The sequence below is a fragment of the Phalangium opilio genome, unplaced genomic scaffold (assembly GCF_054372755.1).
Source record: "Phalangium opilio isolate 3A_F unplaced genomic scaffold, DU_Popi_V2 ptg000048l_1, whole genome shotgun sequence".
In the NCBI taxonomy this organism is placed as follows: domain Eukaryota; kingdom Metazoa; phylum Arthropoda; class Arachnida; order Opiliones; family Phalangiidae; genus Phalangium; species Phalangium opilio.
The window spans coordinates 4,803,634-4,821,659 of record NW_028324170.1 but is presented as its reverse complement, the minus strand read 5'-3'; the positions used below and the strand labels follow the sequence as shown (position 1 = coordinate 4,821,659).

General features: G+C 37.1%; 1 protein-coding gene across 5 annotated transcripts in view; it reads left to right on the top strand.

The window, feature by feature from the left end:
- Nucleotides 1–18,026, top strand: part of LOC149673870 (uncharacterized) — a 77,872-nt gene that overhangs the window by 23,613 nt on the left and 36,233 nt on the right. For 4 of the 5 annotated variants that reach the window (XM_089839640.1, XM_089839644.1, XM_089839641.1 and 1 more), the window contains exons 2-5: nucleotides 6,601–7,166; nucleotides 7,244–7,639; nucleotides 7,754–8,534; nucleotides 17,620–17,785. In XM_089839640.1, the coding sequence (XP_089695766.1) occupies nucleotides 6,601–7,166; nucleotides 7,244–7,639; nucleotides 7,754–8,534; nucleotides 17,620–17,785 (1,909 nt within the window). The remainder of the gene's footprint in view (nucleotides 1–6,600; nucleotides 7,167–7,243; nucleotides 7,640–7,753; nucleotides 8,535–17,619; nucleotides 17,786–18,026) is intronic. The other variant, XM_089839643.1, reaches the window with a different exon arrangement.

Sequence of the window (18,026 nt, the reverse complement as noted above, 5' to 3'; positions counted from 1 at the left end):
ATACTAAACATTTGTCAAAGTTATAATTAAAATACTAAAAATGAGTCAAAATTATAAATAAAATACTAAAAATTCTTCAAAATGATAATTAAAATCCTAAAAATTAATCAAAATTTGCTGTTAACAAATATTAATTAATAATTTCTCCTTAAATAATAAATTAAAATTTTTTAAAATAAATGTTTTAAGCTTCTCTCGCATCATATTGTACAACTGTATACACACTGGTGTATTGCGGGCTAACATTTCTACAGGGGCTCATAGGATTAACCCGGGCTTATTTGCCCCTGTAAGTTTGCTCCAATTTTTAAAATGACAAAGTTTCCTTAAAAATCACTAAAATATTTCTTAATTATTTATTTTGAAAATTAATTTACAGTAAGTGCATCCATCTCCTTTTGATCTCTCGAATCTAACTCCGGTTCAAAGGAACAATTGTAGCCTGAGGATTATAACATCTAGTTATATTCAGACGATTTAGTAGGCAGTAAAATTCAGAAATTTTTAGAAAATATTTGTTTAAAAGGAAGTAGAGTTTATATATATATAGTGGGATTTATCCATTAAGTTTTATTGAATAAGGTTAAAGATATTTGCACTTGGTTTGTAAATATAAGCTAGCCCCTTTTGCCTTTAATTCGGGTTTTCTGGGTGGACGAGGAAAGGTTAGGGCTTGCTTCTAATATGAATAATAAAGGCTAAAAGGAAAGATGAAGGGGAAAAGGTTTCTGTTTGAATCTCTGTTTAAACTGTTTCGCAGTTTGCATTTGGTTTGCTTTGGGTGGGAGTTATTCCGGTCGGTGGTGTTCTGATAGAAATACATCATTTGATGTTAAAATATATTTGCAGAACTTCAAAATATTTAAAGGAAATAATAATTTGTTATTACATTATTAGTATGATGAGTGTTTAAAATTAATATTGAAATATTAAAAATTAAAATGGATTAGGTTACATGGAAGGTAGTAATTAGCTAAGCCTATCTGTGAATTTAAGCAGACGACGTTAAGAAAGAGTATATTTAAAATAAATATTGGAATATAAAAGAAGATTAATTTTTAAGTTACTGCAGTTTACGCGGACCGGTTATTTAATTAGCTAAGCCTATCTGTGAATTTAAGCAGAAGATGTTAAGAAAGAGTGTATTTAAATTTAATATTGGAATATAAAAATAGGTTAAAGATTAAGTTACTGGAGATTACGCAAACGGTTATTTAATTAGCTAAGCCTATCTGTAAATTTGAGCAGACGACCTTAAAAACTTGAAACTTCAATGCAGGAATTTCTGATTTAAAATAAAAAGGGAGAGTAGGGGGGGTGTTGCTTGGCATAGACGACTACTTGTTGCGAAGTATCAGTATGACGTCGCGGAGATGCGCGCGTGCGATATTTCCTTTTTGGGCGTTACCATGGCAACGACTCCTTTTCCCGCTCTATACTACTCTCTTTTCCCGCGCGGAATTGAATAGGATAGGGTAGCGTTTCACGCGCGCTATAACTCGCTCGAACCTCCTCGATTTGGCATCCACCCACTCTTCATCCTTCGACGAAGGGAAACCCTAGCCACCGAAACCTAAACTCGCGCCTTTTTTTTCTTCTCTATATTTCCTTCTCTCTCTCTCAATGACTTTGCTCGCTTTTGACGCGAATTTACCAACGTAAAGTCCTTCAGGAAATACGTCATAGAGCCCGAGATGTATATATCTAGTATTATTTACGCGCGGATTTAGTTTATATACGTCATGTATTTACGTCAATATAAACGGCGAAACGCCCTAGAAAACTAAAGATAGTCGTGAATGCGTGGAGTAAATCTGTATATAACAGGAAACGTTACGCAACGTCTCATAGATGAGATAAATACAACTCTTATTTCAATGTCTAAAATAGCGGTGTACTTCCGTTCTTAGGAAGAAGTTGATATTCTAAAAAGCAGAGAGAAATAATCACTTGAGATTTATTGTTATTAATTATCATCTAAGGAGCTAATTAAGGGGGATGTTCTTTTAGTGCACGATTTTGAGTCGAACGTGTTCTATCTCCATTTTGATTGACCTAAAGGTCACTGTTTTTGAGTTATGATTTTAAGAGTGTTTTAGGGATGACCCCTTAATTAAATTAGAAATCATTGTCTTAAATCAATTTCTTAATTAAAATTAAGGGGTCATCCCTAAAATACTCCATCCAATCTTAACTCGAAAACAGTGTCCCTTTAGGGCAAAATGGAGATAGAAGTTACATTTTCGACTCAAAATCGATTTCTCAAAGAATTCATCCCCCTTAATTTATGGATGCAGATTTATCAGAAACACCCTATATAGTATAATATTAATTAAGAATTAAGAATTAGGGAACAACGCTTAAAAATTAAAGGAACTACAAAATTTACTATACGAGTTATGGGATGAAAGATTTCTCTTCAAATCCAAATGATAGCTGTAAACATTTCCATCAAAATAAAATTGTGTATAGAGGGCTCAAAGGATTCCAGCACGGATTCTTTTTTTTTTATTCAGGTGCCCGTTCGAAATAATGGAATTCCAGTCCACTTTGTTTTGCTGTTTCATACGTGAAAGGCCTTCTAAAAGCTTCCTCTCTCTCTTTCTCTCATTCTCTCCCTCCCTCTCTCTCTCGCTCTCTCTTTCTCTTTCTCCATCTTGAATCGACCCTATGGCTCTACGTATGCCTGCAATCCACAAATCCCCCCTCCTCAAAAAAATCTAGAGGTTTTGTTTTTCTAGATTTTTCTTCTTCCTGGCTATTGTTTTTTCTATACAGACTGCAGGTTGCTGGGAGACTTTGGTTGGTCAAATTAGACCTCAGTTCAACGAAATCAAATAGAAATAACATTCTGGTCAACCAAGGAAACTGTATAGAAAGATTTGAATATCGTTGTAAACATCATACTTGGCATTACTATTCTTAGTTCTATTTTATATGGGAAAGTGGAAAGGAAAATCAAGTGATTTTTCTTTATCGATTATTCTACTAATTGTAAGACCAATCGGCATATTGTGAAAAATCCGCAGGAAATACCTAAAAATTCAAATTAGTTTGAGGTTTCATGGATAATTTGGAATTTGCACCTCTGACCAATCGCGTAACGCCCTACCTTCTACAAAATTCACGTGGCACGCTCTATCTAGCGCCAAGATTTTCATGTCACATGTCGTGCAATTTTTATTGTCAAATCTTGCGATAAATTTTATTCGACATGCGGAGCGTGCCACCTGGAATTTTGTTTAACAAGAATTGGTTGGAGGTGCAAATTCTAAATTAATATGAAATCTCAACCTAAAGTTAGAATTTTAAAATCACTCCGAGGCAAATAATTTTACTGGATGTTTCACTATATGCAGATTGGTCTTATAATTAGTACTAGAATCGATAAAAAATCACTTGATTATCCTTTGAGGTTTTCATTAAGCTCCCCAATGCCTAATTACTTTCACAATTATTTCTATTTGCTTTTGATATCGCAGACTCATTTTAGTGGTAGATTGAATGTTTGGTATATATTAGTAGCAGAACTTGTTCAACTGACAGCTCGGGTGATCCTATAACAAGAACATAATTTTAACGTTGTCTTTGCGTCCTTGTTGAGAGAGAATTTGTACGGAACGGAGTTCATACGTATAGTAGAGCTTGGCTTAGCCATCATGGTGAAGCAATCCGGCCCTTACGAACTCGTACCGCCCTGCATGGAGCTCGAATCAGACGTAAAACGAATTGGAGATGAACATTGCACGTGCTGAGTAATATTTCCCGCTAGAAAGAACATCCCTGATAGAACGTAACTTTAATTCCCGCCCAAAAGAAACACATTTTCCCGCGCGTACCCCAACTTCATTGTTTCCTTCTCTTCAAATTTGGCCCTGGGTATTCGACTTCCTCCCTCCCACTCCTCCTCCCGAATTAGGCTAGCGACAAAATAAGCGTGATCATGTTCAATATTGCAGAAGTGCTCCTAGAAAAAAACAGTATATAGCTTCCATTATTAGTCTACCATGTAGCAAACGTCAGTCAAGACACAAAGTTATGACCTATTTGGTTTTCTATAATAGAAGCAAATGCACCCATAGTTTCCCCACAGCCTTTCAGTACATTTTTATTGCTTTTCAAGCCGCCATTTTAAAAGATGTCGCCTCCTTGAAAGAATAGTACAGTAGCGACACGTGGTTTTGACGTCGTCAACCACATTACATATTTTCTTCTCTACTAGCGGCAAATGCACCCGGCGTTGCAGGTCAGCCTTTCGGTACAGTTTTATTACGCCATTTTAAAATATGTCGGCAAATCGTGCCCTAAAGCTAGAAATCTTGTACTATCGGGAGAAACACGCCATCAACGTTATTCCATAAAAAAAGGGATTTTTTTACATTTATGGCCGCCATTTTTCAAGATGGCCGTGGATTGGAAGAAATTTTCTTAGCGCCTGCTTACTACTTAAGAGTAAGGTCCTTGCAAATTTTCAGCCTTGTAGGTAAAGCGGTTTGAGCTGAGCCTTGATTATCAGTCAGCCTGACTGACGTCAGTGTCTATTTTTGTAAATTTTTTCAAATAACAAAACTAAACTTATGGAACTATATTTAGAAATTTGAAATCTTCTGGTAATGTATAGAAACCCTTAAGGTCCGTGAAGGCAAAGATGAAAAACTTCTCAAAGGATTTTCATCAACAATAGTTTGTGATAAATTTCACGACTTCCCTGGACCATTCTTTTACGCTTGTCGTGTCGAATGTTTATCCCCGTACGATAGCAGTCTTTTTAAACTCCCACATCTTCCTCCCAGCATCCCTACATGGCATCAGATTCCAAATATATCCTTCCATCCCTTGCCTTCTTTTCAAGCCATAATCCTATTGTTTCACCCAGTGCCGAGAGAGAGCGAGGACCAGAATTTCCCATCGTATCTAGTAAAGACTTTTATCAAAGGTTCCTAAGCCTATTTTGGCTCGTGCCTTAAGGCCCTCCCTACCATCCCTCCCCTCCCCCTTCTCGTACATTTCGTGACACGCTCGCGTTTTCCTGATTTTTCTTTTGTTTTAGTAACCTTATTTCGGGAGAAGGGGACATTGTAGTGGAATGAGTCAAAATGTACCTCTCAATTATTATTTTTAATAATTGAGTTTTTAATTTAGCTTATAAACCTTATGGGACTGGGAAACATTTAGGTGAAAAACCACGGTGATCTTAAGTAAGGATTATAGGTAAGGGGATCGTTAGGATTATAGTATATCAAGGTCGTCATTTTAAACTTAGTTTATATTTACATTTAATAACTATACTGGTCTTCTTAATTGTTTATTTCTAATTAAATATGGAAGTTTCATAGGCTTACGGACAAATATAAGTGTTTATCTTATTTCGAGATAACCTTTAACCTTTAGGTTAATTTATCTTCTTTAATTTTATGGCGTTACTGTTTTTTTTTTTTCTGTTAAGAAAAAACTTTGCAAAGTATTTAATAAAATTCTAGGCATTCCTTTTAAACGCAATTCGCGTCTCGTTCGTGAAAAGATTCGATATTGTTCTCTTTTAATGGACTCTTTCTATCGTAATTTGGCCCTTCTTTGTCTCTCGATGATCATTTACTAGTTATTAAGCCACCGTAACCTCGTTCGATACTTTATTTGAAAAGGCCTCTTATTGAGAAGGAAACGGTTGGTACCGTTAAAAGAGGACAGACTTATGAAATTTCGTTCGATAAAGTCTAAGAATTTAGCTTTAAAGAATAACGCTTGCACGATACGGGAATTTATTTACTACTACAGCAAACTTTAGACCTTCCTATTGGTTCATCGGTATTCTTCTTTCGTCTCATAGATATAAGAAATATAACGATAAGAGTAAGAATTTTTAATAAGGCTTACTCCAAAAATAGAAAGTAGACTATAACGTAATGCAGACGTAAATTAACATTTGTTATTTATTGAATTATTACCGATATCTATTACTCGGAATCAATACCACTTTCCAATTGTACTTGTTGTAGTATCTGGGTCTACCGTCTTTTCTCTCACGAGAAAATTCGGCCCTCTCGATTGAAAGCGCGTGCCATTTTGCGTCCGCCTTCCTTATAGCTCGAGATTATTATCATTTTACAAACAGAAGGGCTACGTTTCAATCATGGTCCTGGGTTTCCGTTGGAAAAGTCTATATTTTGACTGCTTGAGTAGTGGGGAAATCTTCCCAGCAATATAAGGTTTCATTTTGATGGAAATGAAGAACTCGGAGAACTCGTAGAAAATAGTTTTCCCCTCGTCTTTCTCTCTATTGATTTGGTATGCAATTCCCGAAGAATCCGATGTAATCTATTTTAAGTAAGTTTCACTCCCAACTGCCTTTACTGGCCTAAAAATCAAAGATGGGCACGCGAAGTTCGCGAACCAAACGTTGAAAATGGTGTTAGAAATGATGGTATTGGATGTACTTTGACTTTTTAGGTTCAGAAGAAAAGCGGTCGGGTTTTTCCCCAAATTCACAGTCAGTTGTTTTTATTCCGCGTTCCATAACCTAGCTCACGCGTCATACATGGACACTTGTATATCTCTTGTTAATTTTTGTAAAGTGTTAATTAATTTTTTGTTTAATTTCAGATGTGCCCTGATGCTGACCACGTCCGCAGTCACGTGACCGATGTAGAGCGTAGCTGCCAGCACACCCCCGTCCATTCCATCCTCAGCTTGTCCCTTCCTTTAGCCCCCCATACGCCTCCTTCAACCGGTTCTCTTTCTTCCGCCATTTCAAACCAGACTTCCGGTCACCCTTTAGCTTCTTACCAACGTTCCACGGGGACGCCCTCCGCCGCCACCGCTTCTTCTTCTTACCCTCCGTTACCGGAAGCGTCCTCTTTCCCGGGCACCACCAGTTCCTCTTGTCCTTCGCTACCGTCTCCCATCCTCCCAGGAGCCTCGGGTGGCGTCGCTAGCTCGTCTTTGGCTTCCAGTATTAACGATTTAACCTTCGAAGCCGAACAATTGGAAAGAGCCATCCGATTAAATGACCCCTTGTTCGTGCGGCGCATGCTCGAATTGCATCACGGGAAATTTTCAGTTAATTTACACGAATCCCTGTTGGATAAGTCGAGTTGCGGGAGTCAAAGTCAGTGTGTCAGTCAGGACGTCGAGATACTTCTTAGGAAGAGTCAGACTTTGTTGGAAAGGTGAGTTCAGAACCCTTCACGCGTAAACTAGCGTGAGTTAAGGTTAAGGTCAACGGAACACTGTACTATCTTTCTAGATTCGACCGTCGTGGCAGTGTCTCTACAGAAGACCAGGAGGAATGTCCACCGGCCTTCAGTAGCGCGCTGCACTTGGCCGTTGACTCCAACGCGGTGGATGTAGCTCGATTACTTCTCAAGTACGGTGTCGAACCAAACGAACCGGGAGTAGCGTTACAGACGACGGGATTATCGACTTCAGCTTCCGGTAACAATTTCGCAGGACGAAGGGGTAGTTGTTCGACAGCCTCGGTTGGTGAAGAAAACGTTACAGCGAGCGGCCCACCACTTACGGCCAATGGACGAAGAGTTAGCCATCTGCTGAGTCCCGGAAGGTACGTCTCACCTTCCGGACCACAACCGGAAAATATCGGGGATAACGCTTATCTTCATTATCCTCCTACTTACCATCAAAAGTTAGTTCCTAAAACCTAGTAGTATTTCTTGCCTACTGTACTATTGATTTTGGGCTTAATTTGTTTAGGAAAGGCTTAGGTTGATACTAAGTCTCTATCGTTGTATCGTTTCAGAAAAGGTCCAATCGTCGTCCGACCGGAATTGGACCTGGAACTCGGGACGGTGTACATGACGCCGGAAGGCAGTCGCGTGTGTTACGACGAGTATTACGGGCGCGAAGTGCTGTATTCCTTACCCCCATTGTACTTAGCCGTGGCCTTGGGTAACGCGGCTATGGTTTACTTGTTGGTCAAGTACGGCGCGGCCGTCAACTTCCAAGACCGTTACGGAGTGACACCCCTTCATCTCGCCCTGTGCCAAGATAAAGTGCCGTGGGGTTGCGCTCGACTCTTACTGGAATACGGCGCGCGCGTCAACTTAGCCAACAATCGCGCGGTGACCCCGGCTCAATTGGTGGAACAGGATATGGGGGCCTTGCAAGGGTCCCTGGTCGAAGGGGCCCTTTCGTGTTTCGTGCCTCCTCCTTCGTCACCCGGGGCTTTACACGGACCCGGAGACGAAACCCCGACCGCCTCAACGGGTCCTCAAGGAATACCCGGACCCTTATTTAAAGGGCACAATTTTTTGATGCGAAGATTTCAAAACTCGGACTCGAAATCGCGACAATCTAACGCGAAACCTCGACGGGATTACTTGTTAGTCGATGACGTCAGCCCGGAAGGTGTGTCGTGTTCTTCGTTTCACAGTTCGGTGCATAGTAGACATTCGAATCGAAGCGTTTTAAGTCGTGCCGCTTCCCACGAAGGATCTTGCGAACCGACAAATAATCATTCCTCAGCTGCCAATACCCCCGCTGGACCACCAACCCAAGCCGGAACACCCTTAGCCGAAAAGGTAAATAAATTCCTTTTATTCATACAATCCTTATAGAAATATACTTCAACTATGAAGATTATCAACTTCTGGTTGTTGTTAGGGGTAAGGTTGTTTTCAACTTTGCGGAGATAAAAAAACCCAAAACCCAGAATCCATTTAACTTGCAGGGAAAAAAAATGAAGCAATATTTTAAGGCCATTTTCTTATAAATTGAAAGAAAATAAGCGTCTACCCCTCAAACGAAAAAAAAAAAAAAGAAATGTGCCGCAGAAAAAAAGAAGTATACTACTTCTTCTGAAAGCGGGATTAAAACAAAGGATTCTTGAATATTTTGCTGGCAGAAACTTGCTAAGGAATGTATGCTTATATTTTTTTACCCCCCATATTTTTTTGTCTTTCGTGTTGAAAATTGTATTTTCATCTCATGCCTTTGCTGGCTGGTCGTGTTACAGCGTAATCTTTTTTTTTTTTTTTTTTGCCGTAATCTTTTTCTACTATAGTTTTTTGGTGGGGGTCCTATATGTGTCTCTTTTTTATCTTTCGCTACGAAAAAGGGTAATTTTGGCATACGTGGTAAAATAGGATAGGGTAGAAGGAAATCCACTCTGTAGTTAGGGTCCAACGAAAAAGGGAATTTCAAACGAGAACCCGGCGGTCTTTTACAGCTCGTTCCATTCCCTCGTCACGCAATCATAATTTTCTCTGTATGAAATTCTAAATCAAAATTGTCTTAAGGAATTTTCCATGACCTATTCCTCTTCCTTCTCTTATGGGTGTAGTTATCTAAATGTAATTAGTATCGGATGGTATTCGTCCCCCCCCCTTTCTTGCGACAGATTTTATATTTTTAGGTATATTATAATATGAATTTAATTGGTACCTTTGATCTAGGGAATTTTAAATTAAAATGTACTGTCTGTAGCGGTCCGTAGCTTTAAAATTAACAGATTACCATTGAGTTCTGAGGTTTTAAACCCGGTTCACATTCTGACATTAATTACTTCATAAGATATGTTTCCATAAGTTTGTCACTGGTTACAAACTGGAGCTTGTCATGAAGTGAGTGACGTAGGTCATAGATTCGAGATAAAGCGACGCCTGGTGAGGCGCTGTCAAAGGCTTATTAATGTAGACTAAATAGGAACTAGATGGAAGTCCTGCAAAATTAACCAAGTGTAGTCTTCAATTCTCGCTTCCGTCGTTCTCGAACTAGCTCGAGCTGTATGCCTCTAGCATTACGAAGTATAGGTAGGGTCACACTTATGCAACATATCTTATAAACTTACGGTTTTATGTATATCAGAACTATAACACCATGTTACTTATTGGTGTTATTACTTTATGTAACATTATTCAAGTGATTTTACACCGCTACAGAGGAGGAACCAGTCTAGCCATAAGTTGGATAAATTCTTCTCGAACTAGCTCGAGCTGTAAGTCTCTAGCATTACGAAGTATAGGTAGTGTCAAACTTATGGTAGGAACATCTCTTATAAACTTATGCTTACTCGAATAGTCTGGTGGATGTAGGCCCCAAGTACTTGGTACCGTTTGATCAAGGGTTAAAAATTTTATCTATTAGACTCTATGAAACATTTTATAGTATCTTGAAATTTTCCAAGAAAGTTGCCAGGTCAATACTGACGTTTGTTAAGAGGCGCTTTTTGGTGGCGCTAGTTAAGTAACCTAATAGTGTTGTTATATAGAAAAGGTCAGGAGTGGACCTTCCTGTCTTGTTGAGACTTTTTTTTATTCTTCCTTTCGACAAAAAAGCTTTATATATCAAAGATCGAGGAAAGAAAAAATCTGGAAAACTGTTTGTTTAAGACTGCACAGTCTGTATATAGGAAAGGCCCGCTTTTCAATAAGGAGGCGAAAGAAAGGATAGCTGCGTGGGAAAAATGATAGTGCGGGCAAGGACTATAAGGACACACACAAAAAATAAAAGGCCTAGACCCAAGATCACCAAGATCCAACAGTTTCCATCCTTCGCCGACTCTATGACGCCAGGGGAATTCGCTTCGATCAGAAATATATTAGTTCAAAGTGTTTATACGCCCCCCCCCCTTCCCCAGTTGGGTCTCACACTTCATGCAGCATCTTTGCGTCATAACCCTTAAAGGAAGGGTTCAGGTAACATAACATTATTCCAAGAAGCGATATCTAGTTTATTAGGGACCAGTTTAAGATGCCTAAGTATTCACGCGCCATAGTCCCAGTCCCCCTTTCAAAATACAGGGAGGGGGGACGTAAAAGGAGGCCGGGCTATTTCGCCTCTCCTCAGTCGAAAAATATGACTGTAATTTTCGTCATTCGCGTCGCGCTGATGTGAGTTTTCAAGAACCAATGAGGTGCTGGTTGTAATTTAGAGGCGGGGATTAACTCCGGACCTACGTTTGGACTGGAGATAAAGCTGCATAGAAATGTGGCGAATTTATACCTTCTCCCTAATAAACTAGATATCACTTCTTGATTATACCTTAAAAGAACAGCCTTTTTCCTTGAATATAAAATGAAAAATATTAAAAAATAAATAAATGATCTCTTATTACAAAATAATTAGCAATCAATTGGTCAAGGACTTCTGCCTCGCCATCCGCCATTTTTATAGTGGCGTCTGCTACACCGAACCACTTACCCTCTCAGCCTGTGAGAATTCAACCAATCACGGAGAGGTAAAGGGTTCGATTTAGCAGACGCCACTAAACCAATGGTGGATGGCGCAGTACTCCCCGTTTTAAGGACTAATTAAATGCTAATTATATTTTGTAATAAAAGATCATTTATTTTTTCTTTTAATATTTAATTCCTTTTATATTTAGAAAAATACAGTTTTTAAGGTATAATGTTATGTTATCTGACTTTTTAGTTTAAAAAAACACTCCCCATAACGTCTATTTTATCTACTTCTTACGATATTATCCAAGAAAACCCCCAGAGCCACCACCACTTTCGCTCTCAATTTTGGGAATGTAGAATCGAAGTGACCAGAGTCTGTTAAAGCAATTGAAACCAATACCTACAAAGCTATACTGATTCATATTTTCATATTGCCTCTTTCTTATACCGCCGAACAGTTATTTATTGATTCCCTGAATTTAAACACACTCGGGTTCTGACAACGATTTAGAAAATAGAAGAAAAAAAGAAAAAGATTTCTTCCTAGACCACTCGGAAATTATAGATAAAATTTAATAGGGTTATTTCCTATATACACTAGAGTTTATTAGAGATGTATACTATATCCTTTTTCCAACGGTCTATACGTATTTTTAGATCAAATGACGTATCATTTTCCGCCAACCAACAAATACCGAAAACTCTTAGGGTAGAAATATTTATTTGAAATATTACAAAGTTCATTGACCCATCTTGAAATACTTCTAACTCTATACTCTATAGGCATATGACTTTTTCATATTTTTATTGCGTTAAATTCAATTTTAGTTTCGTAGGTCTTCGACTAGAGTTGGTAAATTGTAGATATTTTGATAAAGAATGATGAACGTAGAATTTAAATTCTTGGAAAGTTTCCTCTTTAAATTGAAAGTGTTATGCTAAATTGTTCCTTTATTTATTTTGCTTTTGTTCGAAATAGTATATTAAAGAATGAATATAGATAATTATAAAAGTTACGAGTATAATTAGGTTAGAATTTTATGCCCCCAAAGTCTGGTAAAGAACTTCGTCATAGATTTGAAGATTTTTTTCAACTTTTGACTTCAAATAGAGCGAAATTAAAGGTTTGCATAAACGCTTGTATCTCAAAGAATATTTCACTTAGAGTCATAATTCTTTTTTCCTCCAGTGTAGGAAGGTTTTTTCTATGATGTCTAGGTGTAATTAAAAAATTAGAAACGTTTTGGCTGCTTGTTTTAGAGTCATTTATCAACGTCAATAAGAAATTAACCGTTAGTGCGATTAAAATTTTACAGATGATGCCCTAGTTTGAACCTTTTAAAGTGTATTAGAAAATAGCCCAACCCAACCCTCAGAGAAAATCAGTTGGAAAATGCCAGATGTTGGTTTGCCCCGAGGCATGGTTCCGTTTCTGACATCATGTTTAAAATTAAATAAAATGGCTGTCATAGTTTGGACTCCATGATGCCCTATAGCGAAGTCATTCTAAATTAAGAAAAAGAAAACGAGATGAAGCTACGATGCGAAGAAACTGAGTTATGTATGGTCGCTTGAAAATCTTGAAATCTATATGCAAGGCTTCCTTCGACTTAAATTTAAAATCAAGAAAAATGCTCGAACTTCAGCTTTTGGCTTAGTACTTTTGACTTTTATATAATACGCTTTTAATAGCTGGCTATCCTTGTAACCAAGCAGCTAGCGACTAACTAATTACTTCCTCGTATATATAAACATTTTTATCTAAATCCTTGTTCTAACAACGCTATATACTATATCATAAGTTTATAAGATACGTTCCATAAGTATGGCGCTACCTACACTTCGTAATGCTAGACTTACTGAGTGCTAGTTCGAGAACGACAAGCGAGAATTGATTGGCTACACTCGGTTTTGCAGTCCATCTTACCTAGTCCTTTGACAGCACCTCACCAGGCTTCGCTTTACGAGAATCTATGACGTTTAACCTACGTCACTTCATGACAAGTTCTCAGTGACCATTGACAAACTTATGGAACATATCTTATAAACTTATGCTATATGTATACAGTATGCAAGTGTATCCCCTATTTTTTTCTCAGGTACTTAAAAAACCCTCTATGTCAGTCTGCAGTGGCATTAGTTCAAGAGGGGATATACGGTAAAGAAAGTGATGTTATACCGGCTGTTATTTTCCCATGATTTTAACCCCTTACCTATAAAACCCCGAAGGGCTACTCTCCCGTAGAGCTTACCACTTGAGTGTGCGAAGGTACCTTAATAGATGAAATGGTATAACTCTTTATCAGTAATCAGTAAGTCAGGCGGTTAGTGTACACCAACTAAAGAATATTTACTGCCATCTTGGGGGTATACTAGGGAATTAAAACTCGCGTATGAATTTACTAAAGTCAGTTAGTCATTACATAAGTATGACACGATCTATAATTCATAATGCTAGATACTTGCAGCTCGAGCTAGTTCGAGAACGACAAGCGAGAATTGACTAAACTCGATTAGTTTTGCAGTCCATCTTCCTATTTAGTCTCTATTACTAAGCCTTTGACAGCGCCTCACCAGGCGTCACTTTACCTCGAATCTATGACCTACTTCAATCACTTCATGACAAGCTATCAGGAACCAATGACAAACTTATGGGACATACCTTATGAACTTATGGGTCTGGCTATATTTTTTGCGCAATTTCGCAAGCATCTCATCTATAAATTGGCGCTAAACTAGCTTGAATCTCTCTGCTCTGCTAAGCCTCGGTTTTAACCCCTTCCCCCACGTTTTTCTTTCACGGAGAGCACCTTTTTACTTTTTACCTCCTTCATTACCTCGGTCTTTGGCAGTGATTAGCTCGAGAGTAGTTTTAGGAAATGTACCTTTTTAAATTCTCCCCCTTTATCTCTCTCTCTCTCCCTCTCTCTCTCCTTGAGTAAAATGCCGCAGCGCTTACCTGGATTTTTATACCTTGGAACAAATTTAGGGGGGAGTGGTAGTAGGAGTACATCGGTGGGCGAGGCCAAAAAGAAAGAAAAAAGATTTGGAGAGATACAATGATTCCAAGTATCATTTCATAATTTCAACGCTCAATTGTTGTAACAATGGAAAAGGGATTTTTTATTTTGGTTTTTATTATTTTATTCTCTTGAGTACGGTCAATTGTGCTGGTATTGTTTAGACAAAAATTTAAAATATTAGATATTTCGTAGAGTAATTCCTCCAAGTTTCATTAACACCAATATTAAATTAGATTCCCTGTAATTCATGGAAACTTTTTTATGGTACCAAAATCCCAATATTTGAAATTAACCCATGACCCTATATTAAAATAGCTATAAAATTTCAACTAATTCACTTAGACTAAATTTGAAGATATCACCATAAACTAGACATTCCGTAGAGTAATAACTCCAAATTTCATGAACACCGTGATCGAATTAAATTAACAGCATTAAAATAAATTTTTATTACCCTTTTTTTAAAAATTAATATATTTCTTGGGTTAAAATTGGAAGTATCACCATAAAATAGACATTCCATAGAGTAACTGCACCAAGTTTCACGAACCCTGTAATTAAAATAAGGTCTGCACAACGGATTAAGGAACTTTTCAGCCTCCCTTGCAAGCATGCCTGGCCCCATTTTTCCCGCTCACGTAAAATATGATTTAGGGTGTTTTTACCCTGATGTAGGCAGCGCGGTTTTACAAAGCCCATGGGAGGAGTAGGGGAAGAAATTTATGTAGGGACCCTCTTTACCAAGGTATATTCCTAGCCAGTATCACCTGTCTCTATGAAAATCGAATTAGAACGGGTATAAAAGCCTTTGATAATGATGCCAAGTAATAATGACCCTTTTTCGACGATCCCTAGTATGACTGCTTCTCCTTTTACCTAATCCCATTAAGGGGTCGTCCATTGAGGCAGCTATTTACCTAGCCTTTAGGGATATTTTTACCTAAGCCTTCTATATGACAGCCACGGTACGTCAGGAAAAAAAAAAAAGAAAAGAAAAACATAAGCGTATTGTCAAAGATATAACGTAGAAGGAAAAAAATGGAGAGCCAGTTTTTTAAACTTTTTATTCTGTTTTATTTTTGAATTTTTCACTATGCTAATTTGCAAAGGGAACACGAATCAATGGTTATCTTTTTAACCGAATACCCTTTTATGCCTTCTGGGTATTTGCTAACATTGCCCTTGTCCCTTGGGGATCTTCCAAATTATTTCCTTGATTATTTTGTTTTATACATTGTTTTTAAAATTATTAATTATTTTTTTTCTTTACCGTTACTAAAGTGTTACCAGAAGCTTTGCGAGCCATGAGAACTACTTGGTTTTTAGAACTGATTTAAACTGACTTACAAATTAAGGTTTTTCCTAAGAAAGTAGACACAGATTTGTCTATATGTCTGAAAGTAACGTTTAGCTTTACATGGCCAAGGCCTAATGTTATACATAAGTTACAAGAACAAAGTCCCGGACCCCCTTTCACGGGACGGAGGGGTATGAAGGAAGAGGCGGGTCATAGCGACAGAGGTAAAAAGGAATTACGTATTTTTCGCCGTCGCCCCATCAGCAACGTCATCAAAACGTAGTTTAAGTGAGCCAATAAGACTATTTAAACTTATCGTTACGTGTTGGAGGGAGGGACTCTATATTGGGCTATGTATGAGTCGGACTGAAGTAAATACTAACCGTTCTCCATTCCTACTTCTAAAATTAAATCTATCCCTGATTTTCTTCTTCACCATATTTTAACCATTAATAGTCAACCATACCGGAACTTAAAGTGGTGAAAACTTCCAGAAAATGGAAACCTCCGCAGACCAGATTTCATATCTACTCCTATTCTTTATACCCACTTTTGGCGTATATAAAGAAAGAACCTGGCGTCTGCTATCGGTTTCCGTGTGCACTCAAGTCGTATCGTATGTGACCGGTGAACCTGCAAGCGTGGATAAAGCGCGCCTTTTCTTTCCCGCCAATTTATTCCTGGTAGCCACGCGATCCTAATATTATCCCGTTTTTCCGGCGAATGAGAGTCTTCTCCGGCCTTCTCTCGCTCAACCGGTTAAACATCAATCCCGCCCCGCTTCCCTGCCTTTCATAATGCTTTTTTTTCTTGTATTTCCCGCCGGAAATATATATACATATATACATATAATACCAATAGTTGCCAGAATACAATAAGAAATATCTTTATATTCTGGTTCTACATTCATTCTCTGAAATTTAAATTCAAAATATTTTGTCACGTTTATAGAAAACTAATTTATTTGATTTTGCAATTAGTAGTGGCGTTATGTTCGGTTAATTTATTTTTAATTTTGTTTATGGCAAGTTCAAAGGTCGTTCTAGAATTACTAGATAATTTACGGGCTGTTATTGCTTAAATAATTTAACTTTAAAATATTTTATCTCATTTAGAAAACATCTATTTATTTATTTATTTATTTATTATAAAATTAGTTAATGTTTTTTGAGTACGGTTTATTTCTTTTTTAATTTTGTTTATGGCAAGGTCAAAGGTCGTTAATAGAATTACTAGATATTTTACAGGCTCTAATTGCTTAAATATTTTAAATTATTTCTTTTTAATTTTGTTTATGGCAAGGTCAAAGGTGGTTAATAAAATTACGAGATAATTTACAGGCTGTAATTGTTTAAATAATTTAACTTTAAAATATTTTATCTCATTTAGAAAACATTTATTTGTTTATTATAAAATTAGTTAATGTTTTTTGAGTACGGTTTATTTCTTTTTTAATTTTGTTTATGACAAGGTCAAAGGTCGTTCTAGAATTACTAGATAAATTTACAGGTTTGGTTAAATAATTTAATATAAACTTAAAATTGGATAGTTTTTTTTTTTGATTAAATTATGTTGAAATTTTGCTCGCGCCATTTTTCAAAGGTGATATTGCCTCTCTCTCTCTCGAGTCTTGAAAGGGAAAATGAGAAAAAAGTGTTAAGAATACGAGAAAAAGGCTGAGAGAGAAAAAAATATGAAAAATAAACGAATTTTGAGGGAAAACTGCAAAATAAGTTTTTAAAAGAAAAAATCGTATAAAATTCACGTTTTCCGCTGGAAAATGATCTCTAGGTTGGTCTCGAGAGAAAATAAAAATTATTATTTTAAAATTGGAATGAGAAATAAGAAAAAATGGGTTCTTAAAGGTAAAAGCGCGTATCTTTAAAGATTTACATTGGGAAGTTACGTCTTGGTTATTTTAACGGTGTTCAGATACGAACACGACCCGTCGGCACGATAAAACAAAGATTTAAAATGTACTTCCGTACTGGAAGCATGAAATACTTCCGTTAAATTATTTCCTTTTTCCGTTTTAATCGAGTTTTTTCTTTACTTAGTAATTTTCTATTATTTAATATATTAATTCTTTGAAAAGGTTTCTTTTTTAAAGCTATATGGTATTAATTTTGAATATTAAAACAGTTTTTTTTTGTCGTATTTTTAGGCTTTACAGGAGAAAGGGTCTTGTACGTATTTACCACCTTGCGGGGTCAGTTTGCAAGGTCACGGGAAACTTAGTCGGAAAACAACCATCGATGAAACGGCCAGTTTAACAACGCCAAAGGAGTCACTCAAAAGCGCTGCCAAACGACAAACTTCTACATGCACGAGTAAGCCTAATTTTGAATTAAAATTCGAAGCCTTGGCTTTACTTTTAATCTCCTTAAGACTAATCGTAATTAAAACACATTTAGTTTAAGATAAGCCTAATTTTGAAGTGAAACACCCTAAACCTTGGCTTACTTTTAAGCTTCCATAAGACTAATCGTAATTCAAACCCATTTAGTTTAAGTTAAGCCTAATTTTGAACTGAAACACCCTAAGCCTCGGTTTACTTATTATTTACTTTAA